The following is a 13,795-nucleotide window of genomic DNA, read 5'->3' on the forward strand; positions in this document are numbered from 1 at the left end:
TTTCCCATTTGTGCCCTGTCACTGCTGACAGAAACAACCAAACAGGAGGTTGGGGTTTCACTCTCCTCAGTCCTGAACTTTCTGGGGCTGTTTGCTGTGATGAAAATTAACTCAGACACTGCTGCAATGAGAGGAGATCCAGCTGCAGCTGAGAGGAGATGGCAACTTTTAATTAGATTAATCTCTATAGCTGGAAACACAGACAAGCTTTGCAGTTCAGGCCCCCTTCATCAGTCTGAAAGTTCGGACCCTTTTCCAATTTTATGTGGTTAAAACATCCCAGATGATGCTAAATAAGTACAAGCCAAAAAAGAGCAGGACCTTCATATTTCTAAACAGGTGGACAAACATTCCAGTGTTTGTATTTCTCCCAAGGTTCCAGTCCTGCCCCAAGCCAGTGGCATCATATCCTTTCTCTGGAATCTCTAGGAATATTCTTTACCTCTAGCAGGGGATGGGGACAATGGTCAACTTTTATGGAGAGCATGGAGACTACCAAAGTGAACACACCCTGGGAGCAGGATGTCTCAGTGCTGGTATTAGTAGTTAATAAACTCAATATTGGCCCACCCCATCACTCCAGACGGGCCTGTTGCCTTTTCCTAAGGGATCTGCTGAGGCCTCCTGAGACCATCAACTGCTCTCACATTTTTGCTTCCACCACATCTCACATCAAAGGATCCCACGCTGTGGGAAAATCATCTGCCCACGTTGCACTGCCCTAATAACCTGGTGGATGGTTTCACTCTTGTCCACTCATTCTTTTATTGAGGAACAGTGAAGGCTGGTTCTCTGTTCATTAAACCTTCCACTTGAGACATGATTAGACATCCAACTGAGCTTTCATTTTCTGTCTCCTTCGCTTCTGGATAGACTGGATCTGTAATTTATTAGCCTCAGTGCCCTCCACCGCGTGTTTTCCACCTTTTGCCATTTCTTTTTTTCGAGACAGAGAAATGCTCTGTGTGTGCTTTATGTGGGAACGTGATAATATTTTCCATTTTACCGTTGATTCCTTCCCAAGAACTCAAAGTGCTGCTGCAGCTCTGCTGGCTGAGCACTCAACCCGTGCCATCCTTCTCTCTGACACAGGATCTGTGGCGATGAGATAGACGCCGGGACAATGACCATCCAGAAAGCCATACAGCTCCTGTGCTCCTCTGATGACAAATACCAGGCCATGGGTGCTTACTACCTCCAGCACACCTGCTTCCAGGACGAGTCTGCCAAGCAAGAGGTGAGCAAATCCCCTCCCATTGGCACGGGAGGGGGATGGAGCTGCTTTTTCCCAGTACCAAGGATCCCTGGTTTTCATGAATCACAGGATCACAAGGAGCCTTATAGCTCAGTAGTCACCTTCAGGAATTAATTAGGTGGTTTTTTCCCGACTTTTCAACTCTTAGTGGCCACTTTCTCCCAACAGCCAGGATTTTAACATAGGGGACTGTGTTCAGGTTGATGGGGTCTGGCAAGATGGAAGCAGCCATTCAGTGTCCTCTTCTGGGTGCAAATTGCTCCCAGTTTGGCATAAATCTTTCAGTGTCTCAGAGCTGCAGTGCCAGAGTAAGACAAAGTCACCCTAAGGCCCGCTGTGATTTTAGCTGGGCATTCCCAGTGACTCTGTACACAGTCACCAATTCATCCATTGGCTCAGGTGGCTGCAAAAGGCTGGGAAATGCCTGCACAGATTTTGCATATCCATACTGGTGGCTGCCCCATCCCTGTAAGTGTCCAAGGCCGGGTTGGATGGGGCTTGGAGCAACCTGGGCTAGTGGAAGGTGTCCCTGCCCAGGGCAGGGGTTGGAACGAGGTGAGCTTTAAGGTCCCTTCCAACCCAAACCATTCCATCATTCTGTGTGATACTTGATCAAACAGATGCCCTTCTTACAGCACAGATTATTTTTCTAATGCTCTTGCTCTTCAATTACTTTGCCAAAATGCTTCAAGGGAGGCAGCCTGAAGGACGGATCTGCTGCAGCAAGACTGCCACCAAAATTTATTCCCACATGGGCTGATCAAAATGCCAACCCTGCAGAGGTGGCTTTCCAGTTCCTGGCCCAACAATGGAGCTGGATGTGCTGGCACATGTGGGGCTGTGCCCTCGCTGTGTCTGAATGGAGTGCAGGTCCCCCAGCCCACCTTAACAGGGCTAATTGTGGGGGTGGCCACACCCTTCATTTACCGTTGAAAACACCCTCTGAGCACTGGCCTGTCCTGTGGCTTCCCAGAAAAGATGTGTCACAGTAAGACTGTGAGTCACCTGAGCACACATTGGTTTTCTGGAAGGTGCTCATTCATTGTCTATTGTCAGTGGGGTTGGTTTGTGCCAGGAGGGGCTCCAGGCAGGATCATATCCTGGTACAGAGGACATCCTACAGCAGGAATACTCATCATTTTGGAGAGCTCAGCCGGAGGAATTTGCCTTCAAGCCTCTCTGTCACGTGTGAGGTGTCCTGCAGGTCTGGGCTCACACCCCTTCCTGGTGCAGGAGCAGCTGGAGAGGCTGAGCTCGAGGGTGGTGACACTGTGCCGTGACCATCCCTCTGAGCTCAGTCCGTGATTCCAGCATGCAGATAAATTACCACAGCATGTCATTACGTGGCTATAAATGGCCTCTGCAGATGGGCAGAGCGACATTTCCACCTGATGCAAGCTGTGGAGGTTGGTGAAAGTTTATGGGAGCGCATTTACATCAGCAAAGGACTCGGTCCATGGCCATTACTCACAGACATCCACTTACAGAGCTTACGCTTTAAGCAGCTTTGTGGTCATGACCTATGGCCTGAACCCCATGTCCTGGGGGGCACCAGGCCCAGCATCGCTGGCCAGGAGAGGGAGGGGATCATCCTGCTCTGCTCTGGGGCAGCCTCACCTGCAATATTGGAGCAGGTGGGGCACTGTAATATAAGGAAGATAGTAAGCTGTTTTAGAGAGTATACAAAATAGGGCAAGGTAGATGGGGCAGGGCTTTGAGGGGAAGCTGTGTGAGGACACTGAGGGCACTTGGTGTGTTCAGCTGGAGAAGAGGAGACTGAGGGGAGAGCTCAGTGCAGTTCCAACTGCCTGGGCAGGGGCAGAGGAGGGGCAGGACTGAGCTCTGCTCTGGGGGGAGCAGGGACAGCCCCCAGGGAATGGCTGGAGCTGTGTCAGGGCAGGGTTAGGTTGGATCTCAGGGAAAGGTTCTTCCCCCAGAGGGTGGTTGGCACTGAACAGGCTCCCCAGAGCAGTGGGCACAGCCCCAAGGCTGCCAGAGATCGAGGATGAGGCACAGGGGGTGACTCTTGGGGATGCACCTGCACAGGGCCAGCAGTTGGACTGGATGATCCTTGTGGGTCCCTTCGAACTCAGCCTGTTCTGGGATTCTGTGAGTGTGATTTCTGTGAATCTGGGGCTCTGTGAGTCTGGGATTCCAGAACGTACCATCTCCAGCCATCCTTCCCGGCCAGCTGTGCTTCCCCAGCTCCCCTGAGTCCCAGGACCACACGAAGTGCCCTGTGAGTGCCAGCGCTGCCGCTGCAGTCCCGGGTGTCCCTGTCCCCCAGCACGCTGTGCTGATGGCATCCTGCCTCTCCTGCTGCAGGTCTATCGGCTGGGGGGCATCGCCAAGCTCGTGGAGCTGCTGCGCAGCACCAACCAGAATGTCCAGCGGGCAGCGGCCGGCGCCCTCCGGAACCTGGTCTTCAAGAATCCCACCAACAAGATCGAAACCCGGCGGCAGAACGGGATAAGGGAGTGCGTGAGCCTCCTGCGGAGGACGGGGAACACCGAAATCCAGAAACAGCTGACAGGTACGGTTGCCCAGCCCTCAGCAGGACCGTGCTCCCCACAGCCCACAAAGGCCCCACGGGGCTGCCAGGGCACAAAAAGGGGTGTTTTGTGTTCCTGTTGCACCAAATGGGGACCTAAATCGGAAGGCAGAGGAGGTCCTGGCCCTTCAGTGTCCCATAAGGGTTCCTCACTTCGAGAGTGCCCCTTGGGGACGCACCTGCCCCAGGTTGCCCCCACAGTTGTGGTCACCCTGGCCACCCACATGCCTTCCTGAACCCCAGGCCACTGTGATGCTCCCAGGGAAGACCAAGGGTCCTGGAAATCCCAGTATGGTTAGGCAGGTTCTCTAATTCATGTCTCGCCTTTTTTTGAGGGGTTGGTGTGAGTTCTTTCGGTGCAGATCACACTCAGCTGTGTCTGAGGTCTTCTGTGCAAGCCTTTGTGAGATCCTTAGAGAGATGCCCTCCCCCTGCCACCTAATGGCAATAAACACCAATTTTGGGAGGAGGGAGGGTGCTTGGATGCCCACCTTCCACATGGGGCCCATCCTGTCTGTCTCCCGTAGGGATGCAGAGACTGCATTTAGAGCAAAAGGGGCTGAAGTGAGGAAGGATTTTGGTACTGGAATTCACTCTGACCTAAAGGAAGTTCCTAATGCCTGGTGACCAACCCTCTGCTTGAGCTTGTCTCCCACCTCCATCCTAGGATTGCTCTGGAACCTCTCCTCCACTGATGAATTAAAAGAAGAGTTGATACAGGAGGCCCTCCCCGTCCTGACAGACTGTGTTATCATCCCTTTCTCTGGCTGGTCTGACGGCAGCTGCAATAGGACAAGAGAAATTATTGACCCAGAGGTGTTCTTCAATGCCACAGGCTGTTTGAGGTGAGTCACCAAGCGGGGACTTACTGCAGCTTGTGTCTGTTGGCAAAAGCTGAAGCCATCTAAATCCTCTAACAATGAGCTGAAGACATGCCCGCTGCAATTGTGGTAATTGGAAATCCTCCTTGAGAAAGTTTTCCTCAGAGAAGGGGAAGAAAAAAAAAATTGCACATAAAATACCTGTGGAGTAGCTTTTTTTTTATTTTTTTAAATTTTTTTTAACAGTTTTGTTCTTGCTGAGACTTTTCTCAGAAAAATGCAAAAGTTGCTTGGTGCAACACTGAAACCCGTCAGTGTTCAGCTCAGACCAGGAAACTGGGCACGTTTTGAGGCTTCCAGAGAAAATTTTACTTGCTAGAAAACAAACCGGTTTGGGCGTTGAGTGACAAAAAAGACGGAATCTTCTCTGTGGGGAAAACAAGCATTTTCCCACTTATTTTAATAACTGTTTTAGCACAGAACAGTCCCAGCACTTTTCCTGGACTTCTCCTGTCCCTTTTTGTCGAGCAGCTCAGCTGCCAAACGTGAGGCACAGGCTGAGCCCGGGGTGCTTTTATTTTGTTCCCGGGAAAGCCAGAGCTCAGTTTGTAGAGGATCTTCGCCCTGACTTGCTGTTTCTCCTACCACCCTCCTCCACTTGGATGGGAGCTCCTTGTCTCAATGGGAACAAGTGGGGAAAAAGAATCTACCCTGTATAATTAGGTCCTTTCATCAAGGGAAGCTCTCCCCAAGGGAGCGCAGGGCCGGCCGCGCCCTTCCCAGACATGCAGCTCGCAGGAGCTGTATCTGCTTGTGAAACCCAACTGGGTGAAGGCAGCAGGGGCCTCTGGAGACGTGATACCATTGTCTTCTGTGGCTGAGAACCGTGTCTGACAGACAGTGGGTGCTGCTCCCTGCCAGGCAGTGGGTGCTGGTCCCTTCCCTGCCGTGGAGGGCAGGTTCCCCGCACGCAGCTGCGCGTGGGGGTGTGTGGTGTGCGTTGTGTGTATGAGGTGCTCGACTTTAGGACCATCTCCAGTCACCAATGCCACGAAATATCCCATTCAAATGAGGGGAGGAGTGTGGTGACAGCTTGTAAAAGGAGCTTTCCGCGGAGTTCAGCTCAAGGCGGGCGCTGTCTGCAGGGATTTACCAGAGCCTGTGGCAGCAGTGTCCAACCCCCTGATGAAGACTGGCAGATGCAGGGCAGAGAGGGAGCTCAAAAGGCCAAAGGGAGCAGGACTGGGGAGCAAGGGGAGTGAGGAAAGCTGGGCAGCTGAGTCTGGAGCCCCTGCTCTGAGTGAAGAGTGAGCCAGGATTGCTGTGACTCACTGCCCTGCCACATCCCAGCGCAGGGATGAGAACAGCCTTGGGTTTGCCCTGGGCTCGAGCCATTGCTGCTCAAGCATTTCTGGATTGCAGATGAATTCATGTTAATGAGGAGGCTGCAAATCACGGTGAACATCAAATCCAGTTCTGGAATGCCTGGAGTGAATATCTCACAAGGACTGCCAGCCTCTCTTTGTTTTTCATTTGCAAGCTACAAGGCCATAAAACAGGGAAGGGAAAAAAAACCCCAAACACAACAAAACAACAAAAACACCTATTTCCTGTTACTGGAAAAACCCTAAAACCCTGTCCTGGCAGCAACCAGTGCCCAGGAATCCATCAGAGCTTGCACAAACCAGTCAGTCCCTCTGGTCAGAGCTATCGCTGCTCTCCAGCACCTCTGCCCTGTGTCAGAGTCAATCTGCTATTGGCCCTGGTAGCTCTGGGCTTACAAGTATTTGCACCTTCCTGGTGATCACAATGATCCCAGATGGTCTTTAGCCAGTCTTCCCTTTGGCAGGAGGCAGTGAGGTGTCATGGCACAGGCACAGCCTCTAAGGTAACATCCTTGCTGGTTACTCTCACTAGGAGAGTGTCTTCTCCTTAACAGGACATTTTCCCAAGTTAAATCAGTCCAAAAGAGCAACAAGAGAGTTGAGCACCAGCACAGTCCTACAGAAGGCCTCCAAAATTAGAGCAGTAGATCAGCCCTGCTGAATCCACGAAAAAAAAAATCCCTGAATTCAGTGACAGCCACAGCCAGAACAGAGCCCAACTAACCCTCTCTCCTTCTCTCCTGACATGCTCCTCGACGGCTTTCCTTCAGAAACCTGAGTTCAGCAGACATGGGGCGCCAGACCATGAGGAATTACCCTGGTTTGATTGATTCTGTCATGACTTATGCCCAGAACTGCGTGGCTTCCAACCGACCTGATGACAAGGTACCAGCTGCTCAGCCCGGGTTGTTTGCTGGAGTTCAGCAAAGTTGCAGCTTTGGGAATAGCTCAAAACCCCTTTCAAACACAAGAGAGGACTGGACTCTCTTGTCCTTCTGAGCCCCAGTGGGATCTGCTGTAGGATTACAAGTCCTCTGGGATTTGGGACTGATCCATTATATTTACAATATTCTGTTCCCAAACACAAGACAAACCAAAATACTGAGCCCCCAATGTGCTTTATTCCCATCCCTTCCCACCTTGAGATCCTTCCAGCATCCTAATCCCTATCTCTTGCTCTTCCCATCTCCACATCTCTTCCTCCAGCAGGACTCAAGTGGATAATCCCTAGATTAGCATGATGTTAAGCAAGAAGTCAGGAACTGGCATCTTTCTGCCAGACCCCGATAAAACTGTGTTGATAGCCACATTTTCAGAAGGTCAACGCCCTGAAGTCCTCAGTGTCTAGGAAAGTGCCAAAATTACTTCAAATTATCTCAGGATTGAGCAAATCCTCTTTTGGGGATGGCCTTTTCAAGGCTGGTTTCAGCAGCACATACAGAGCACAGCCCTTTGGAAATGTAAGCACGTGTTTTGGTGTTGGTTGTGGGTATCCAGTCAAATTGTCCCTTGCTCTTTTCATTGGCCACTCTGACATCAGGTAGAAGAGGCTTAAAAGGATGTTCTTGGTAAAAAGTGTCACCTGCTCTGTAGCTGTGACTTGGACAAAGTAATTGAAAGCTGACTGTGGCAAGAGGAGGACTTGCAAGATTTGGCATTTCACAGTTTGGGGTAACCACCCTGACACTCTCCTTTCCTGTTTACCAGCCTGCCTGTGGGCAGTGAGACCTACCAAGGCTCGGTGAGTCAGTCACCTCACTGAGATCCACACTGCAGCATCTGGGCTGTGTGGTTCTTCCTTCATGTCAAGTGCACCTCCTGCTTCCTTTTCCCAAAGCAGAATCAGGAGCGTGTGTGGTGGTGCAACAGCTGAAAAAAAGCTGATTATGGCACGGGACTTGTCCTCTCTGAGGCTGTAGCAGGTGCTGCCCCTTGTTTTTCTGCCTAATGGGATGTTTGCATTTTTATTCCGGGGCTGATTCAGTCTGTGGAGAACTGCATCTGCATCCTGCACAACCTCTCCTACCGCCTGGATGCCGAGGTTCCCAACAAATACACCCAGCTCAACCACATGGCCCGCAGCGTTTACATGGACAAAACTCTCACGGGCTGTTTCAACAGCAGGAGTGGGAAAATGGAGGTAAGATGTGCCATGGGGGGGGATTGGGAATGGGATGTTCAGCCCCCAGGCAGGGGCTGCAAGTGAAGAGCAGGATCTGAGCTTCCAGTTTCTCATCTCTCCCTGTAGAATGATGAGTATGGCGTCCCCCTGCCCGAGGAGGATTTTAAACCCAAAGGGCCCAGCTGGCTCTACCACTCCGATGCCATCCGCACCTACCTGTCCCTGATGGATCAGAGCAAGAAGGATGCGACCCTGGAAGCTTGTGCTGGAGCTCTGCAGAACCTCACTGCGAGCAGAGGGCTGGTAAGCACTTCTGTGTCCTCTGCACTTTCATGGAGTCACGGGATCAGTAAGGTTGGAAAAGAGCTCTAAGATCACTTGCATCATCATCACTTTACAGCCACCAAAAAAGGAAAATGTCCTCCTTAAACCTTAGGAGGGTTTAACCCTGGTCCTCAGGCCATGGGATGCTCCAGTGGGATGTTTATTAATTCCAAAAATGGGGTCTTGTGGGCAGCTGTAATCAGCACCCCAAGAGCCTATCCCAGGTCCATACACTGGTTTTCCAGGTTTGTTGGTCATTCCACCAGCATCTGGTGGTATTGACACCCTCCCCTCAGGGCACCAGTGAGGATGTGGCCAGATGTGCACATGTGGACAGATGCCACTGATGGTGGGGGAGAAGGGCTGTGCGTGTGCCACTGCCAGTGCATGTTCTCCAAGCGGGAGGTGGCTCTAATTAAAAGGGTGGGTTGCTCTGCGAACTATGGCTCATCCTCACATCAGAGCCGCTTGCAGAGTAGCTCTGACAGATGTCCTAACCCGTGGGCATGGCAGCGTGGAGGTGACACGGGCGGTGTGACGCCGGGGGCGTCGCGGGAGCGAGGGACGCGTCACGACAGCGGCTCTGCCGTGCCCGACGTCGCTGCCATGGGCATGTCCTCGCAGGCCGCCTTCACACGGGCAAACCTTGACTTGTCTGTTTGGGCCAAACTTCATCAATTCCAATTTAAATGAGATGGATGGGGAGATAAAGGAGATAATGATTTCATAGGTAGGAGAGAGGCGTGTCACGTGTTCAAAGTGCTCCACCCAGAAACACGGGGTGACTCACGGGAGGAGGATTCACTGCTGGGACAGCCTTGACCTGTGCCAGCTCCAATCCCCTGGGAGCTTTTGTTACCTGCAGTTCTGTGTGAAATGCTTTGGGAACCTTGGGTTTTTGGCAGTTTAACTCAGCAGTGCCACTAAGCAGAGGGTGGAGAGAGGCCGTCCCAGATTGGGAAGGGCTGATCAGGGAAACGGGGCTGGTGTTCAGTGCTCAGGGGAAATGAAAAGCCTTTCAACAATCAACATCATTGCACAAGGATGTCTCTTGGGCACGGGGGCAGAAAACAAACAAACAAACAGAACCCTGCTCTGACAGTGCTGAAGCAACTTAATTCAGCCTTCTGGAATGGAATGGCTGAAATTTCTCTGGATAGGTGGAATTGGCTCCTCCCTTTAAGGGTTTTATTGTAGCTGAGAGCTGGAGCTGGGGTGGGTTGCTGATTTTGCTGTTTCATGATGGAAAGGGAAGCTGGGGATAAGCTTGCAAAAGTTTAGCTTATTGAGGATGGCTCTGAATCTCCTTCAGCTCCACTTTACACATCCCAGTCCTGCTGGTGTAGCAGGACACAAGGACCTGTAGCAGGACATCCTCCCGGCTCCAGGGAGTTGTAGAGAGTGAGAAGGTCCCCCCTGAGCCTCCTTTTCTCCAGGCTCACATCACTGTGGAGAAGAGAGGCAAATGACAAAGTGAGCGGGAATGTAGCAGCAGGAGAAGATTCTGTGCAGGTGCCCATTTTATAGTACAGTCATGTCTCTCCAGCCCTGCACATCCTTCCAGTTGTGTCCTCCTGGCCTGAGGAGTCCCTGAGGCATCTCTGTTCTCTCTCCCAGATGTCCAACGCCATGAGCCAGTTGATTGGCTTGAAGGAGAAGGGGTTGCCTCGCATCGCGCGGCTCCTCCAGTCCAACAGCTCCGAAGTTGTCCGGTCTGGGGCCTCTTTGCTGAGCAACATGTCCAGGCATCCTGTCCTCCACAAAACCATGGGTAAGTCAAGTCACTTCCACCACAGTGGGTTCCAGGACAGTGCCCAGTTTCTAGTTTTGTGATATCACCCCCCGTAAGGTGACTCAGCCAAGCTCCCAAATTGGCTGAAGTGGCGTCGTTTCTTCTGGCCCAAAGGAGGGTTATCAGTGATATCTGCAGGCTGAGTTAAGGGAATGCGCCACCTCAGATTCTCTGGAAGCAACAGGGTGGGTTTTATAGGCAGCAAATAAATCTGCAGGATCATGAGGGTGACACTTTTGGGAACTGAGTTGGATTTGGCTGCCCAGGACCACCAAAACTGCCCTTCCAAAGGCTCCCCCCCCATATCGTCCTGGAAGGATCAAGTGATGAATATTATGCCATTGCTGCCCAGCATCATCAGTGGCTCCTCCCAGAGACAGCACCGCGTTCTCGTGTCGAATAGCATTAACACAAATAGCATCATCACTCACTTGTGCAAGGTTTGATTTAATTGTTGATTGGAACATTCCTCCCTCCGCCTCTTTAGCTCACCAGGTGCTCCCAGATGTATCACGTCTCCTGTCGTTCCAGTCTGGAAACACCAGCAGCTATGGAGAGATCATGACATCAGCTTGTTACACTCTGAGGAACCTCATCATGTCCAACCCCCACCTGGGAAAGTCTTACTTGTCAAGCAACATGCTCAATAATGTAGTGAGCCTGTGCCGAAATGGGTGAGTTTGGGGCAGGAGGCACGGAAAGGGTCATGTGCAGGCACTTTTGAGCCCCAAAACCCTGTGCAGCTGAACCCCAGAGCCTTCCCAACAGCCTTCAGAACCATCCTTTCCCTGGGCTTGTAAAATGAGATCAAAATATACCCTGCATTTTGGTAGACGGGAATCCTCAGCGCTGGTTTCTTGGAGCCAGGCAGGAGCCATCCAGGGAGGGATTTGTAAAGGGGAGCCTCAGGAAATTCCCTGGTTCAATTTTTAGGGAAATTGGAAAAAGAACTGAAGCACCAACATTTTAAAAGATTTTAAAAATAGTGCTTATAGAGGTGATAAAAAAGAGGTAAAGTGACTTTTTAAACGAGCCAGCAGTGATAGGATAAGGGGGAATGGTTTTAGACTGACAGAGGAGAGAGTTATAGTGGATATTGGGGAGAAATCCTTCCCTAGGAGGGTGGGCAGGCCCTGGCACAGGTTACCCAGAGAAGCTGTGGCTGCCCCATCCCTGGAAGTGTCCAAGACCAGGTTGGACAGAGCTTGGAGCAACCTGGGCTGGTGGAAGGTGTCCCTGCCCACGGCAAGGGGTGGAACAAGGTGAGCTTTAAGGTCCCTTCCAACCCAAACCAGTCTGTAATTTTCTGATCTATGAAAAAATCCCAGCCCTCAGAACAAGGGATGTCAGTGATCCCCTGGCTCCTGGGCTTCCTGCTCGTGGCTTCCTGCAAACCTTACCACGAAGGTCAGGTCTGACGTTTCAAACGCTGCAGGAACACAAGGACTGTGCTTAACTTTTACGGTCAGATCTGCTCCTCTTTCTGCTGAAACATCTTCCTCAGGGTGCACCAGGGAGGGTAGATGTACATCAATTGTTGTAAGGACTTCCCCTGCTCTACTCAGATATTTTACAACGACTGAGGACTTGGTTTGGGGTTTGGTGGTAGCAGTTCTGTCCTGCTTGTTCCCCGTATTCCCTGTGCACAGGCTTGTCAAGCCTTGCCAAGCTCCACGTTCATTTCTGGCCAAACTGGTGTTAAACCTGCATTATCTTTGACCATGTATTCTCCTTCCTAGGCTTTCATCTCTCCCACCATCTGCCTTTGTTTTAAAACACCTCATACAACAGCCTTTTGTTTTCTGCCGTGGAAAAAAGACATTTGCATCGCCTTCATCGTGCTTTGATAAACCACTTCCAATCTACCACTTGTTTCATGGCAGCAGGGAGGCTTCTCAGTCATTACACTCCCTGTTTAGTTTGGGCCTGGGCCAGTGAGCACCGCTCTATTTGCTGCTTTTATGGGCTTCCCCTCTCCAACGAGCCCAATTAACATGGAAACCCAGCCCTCTTCTAAGTCTTCCTTATTTTGAATGGTATTTACTCCTGCCCAAAGTCCCACTTCGGAGGCCTCAGACCAGTTGTCAGCTAATTTACTAATTCAGCCCCACGTTGCACAACTTGTGCTCACCTTAATTGTCTTCACTGCTTGGTGTGATGAGCTTTGTTTGCAGTGACTCATTAAAACTGTGAGGAGTTACCAAACCCTGAGGTGTCTTCAGCATGTCCCTCCTGTCTGTATTGTAAGATCTCCCTGGTTCTTACAATATCCAAAAACTCGAGTTGTTCCTTTTCCTCAGTTTTCCTCAGTTATTCCTTTTTTTTTTGTTTTTTTTGGCCCCTAATTTTACTTTTTCAAGCCATATTATTTGAGATTGTTCCCACGGAGTAGATGTGAAAGAGCTCTTGGACACTTGTTAGTTCTCAAGGGGATCTATATTTTCCCACTGTCATGTGTAGCCTGTGAAGATAAACAAGAAAAATTAGGTCAGGATTTGTCCACTCCTAAACAAATAAAGATCTTTGCCTTTCCCACGTTCTTCTCTCTTCCCAAGTTTCTTTCTCCTCGTGTTTCTCGTAGCTGGTTTCTGAGTGAAAGGCGTGAATGGTTCAGCAGTTTATCTGATAGATGTGGTTTCTTCTCCTTCCTGAGCACCCCAATTAAATAATTGTCTCTGTCTCCTGCAGTTATTCTCATCTGTGACATGGGGCTCATGGTCATGATGCTGCTCATTCACTCTTCGTTATTTTTAAACCAAGTTGCTGAAATATTGAATATTTCCTATTTTTTTGTTGTTGTTGTTTGCAAAAATCAAGCTACTGGACCTGATTTATTGTGATGTGTGATTTCCTTCTCACCTTTCTTCTCCAACTGTCTGACAAACATTTTTCTGCTCATTCTCAAGCACCTTTTTTTTCCACTAATAAAATTACAGTTTTTCCCAATAGTTCTCCTGGCTGTAGTCAAGGCTTTTCTCCAGAATCTCTCCCTGTACTTTAGAGCATCAGATTTGCAGATTTTTTCACCTCACAATCCCTTTATCACAGATTTATTTCTGTTTCTCATTGTTCCTTCACTTTTCACCCCTTTTCTATTGCAAAATTTTGTTTCGCATTTTAATTCCACAGCATTTTACCCAAATTAACCTTTCAAGAAAATCGGGTCTTCACTTGATTCTTTCCTGTGGAAGAGAGTTCTCATCCACTCATCTCCAATTTCCCATTTCTTCCAGAGATTTCACCTTGATACAAATTTTATAAATTTATGACATCCTGGAGAAATCCTTTTTCTGGATATTCCTTGGCATGTTCTGTGACATACACGAGGTTCTTTATACCTTTGTCCTTTGAGGACGAATTGTTTTCCCTCATTAGTTGATATATTTGTGTACGAAATTCTTGTCTTTTTTTTTGCCCCCTGTATATTTCCTCCCAGTCCCCACCATCTCCTCCTGATTAGGTTCTTATTCGTGCTTTGTTTTTTTGGATGACTCTTGCCACTGGTGAACATCTTCCCTCTTGTCTTTTCCACATTTTTTAATGAA

General features: G+C 50.0%; 1 protein-coding gene across 1 annotated transcript in view; it reads left to right on the forward strand.

Moving 5' to 3' along the window:
• The window catches only part of PKP1 (plakophilin 1), a 43,535-nt gene that overhangs the window by 25,520 nt on the left and 4,220 nt on the right, over window positions 1-13,795 (forward strand). The window contains exons 4-11 of the mRNA XM_027898118.1: window positions 1,093-1,237; window positions 3,581-3,788; window positions 4,474-4,651; window positions 6,783-6,897; window positions 7,997-8,152; window positions 8,261-8,437; window positions 10,076-10,229; window positions 10,738-10,924. Coding sequence (XP_027753919.1) covers window positions 1,093-1,237; window positions 3,581-3,788; window positions 4,474-4,651; window positions 6,783-6,897; window positions 7,997-8,152; window positions 8,261-8,437; window positions 10,076-10,229; window positions 10,738-10,924 — 1,320 coding nt within the window. The remainder of the gene's footprint in view (window positions 1-1,092; window positions 1,238-3,580; window positions 3,789-4,473; window positions 4,652-6,782; window positions 6,898-7,996; window positions 8,153-8,260; window positions 8,438-10,075; window positions 10,230-10,737; window positions 10,925-13,795) is intronic.

Source organism: Empidonax traillii, unplaced genomic scaffold (assembly GCF_003031625.1).
Source record: "Empidonax traillii isolate 1590-97213 ecotype Southwest subspecies unplaced genomic scaffold, ASM303162v1 scaffold579:size954524, whole genome shotgun sequence".
In the NCBI taxonomy this organism is placed as follows: domain Eukaryota; kingdom Metazoa; phylum Chordata; class Aves; order Passeriformes; family Tyrannidae; genus Empidonax; species Empidonax traillii.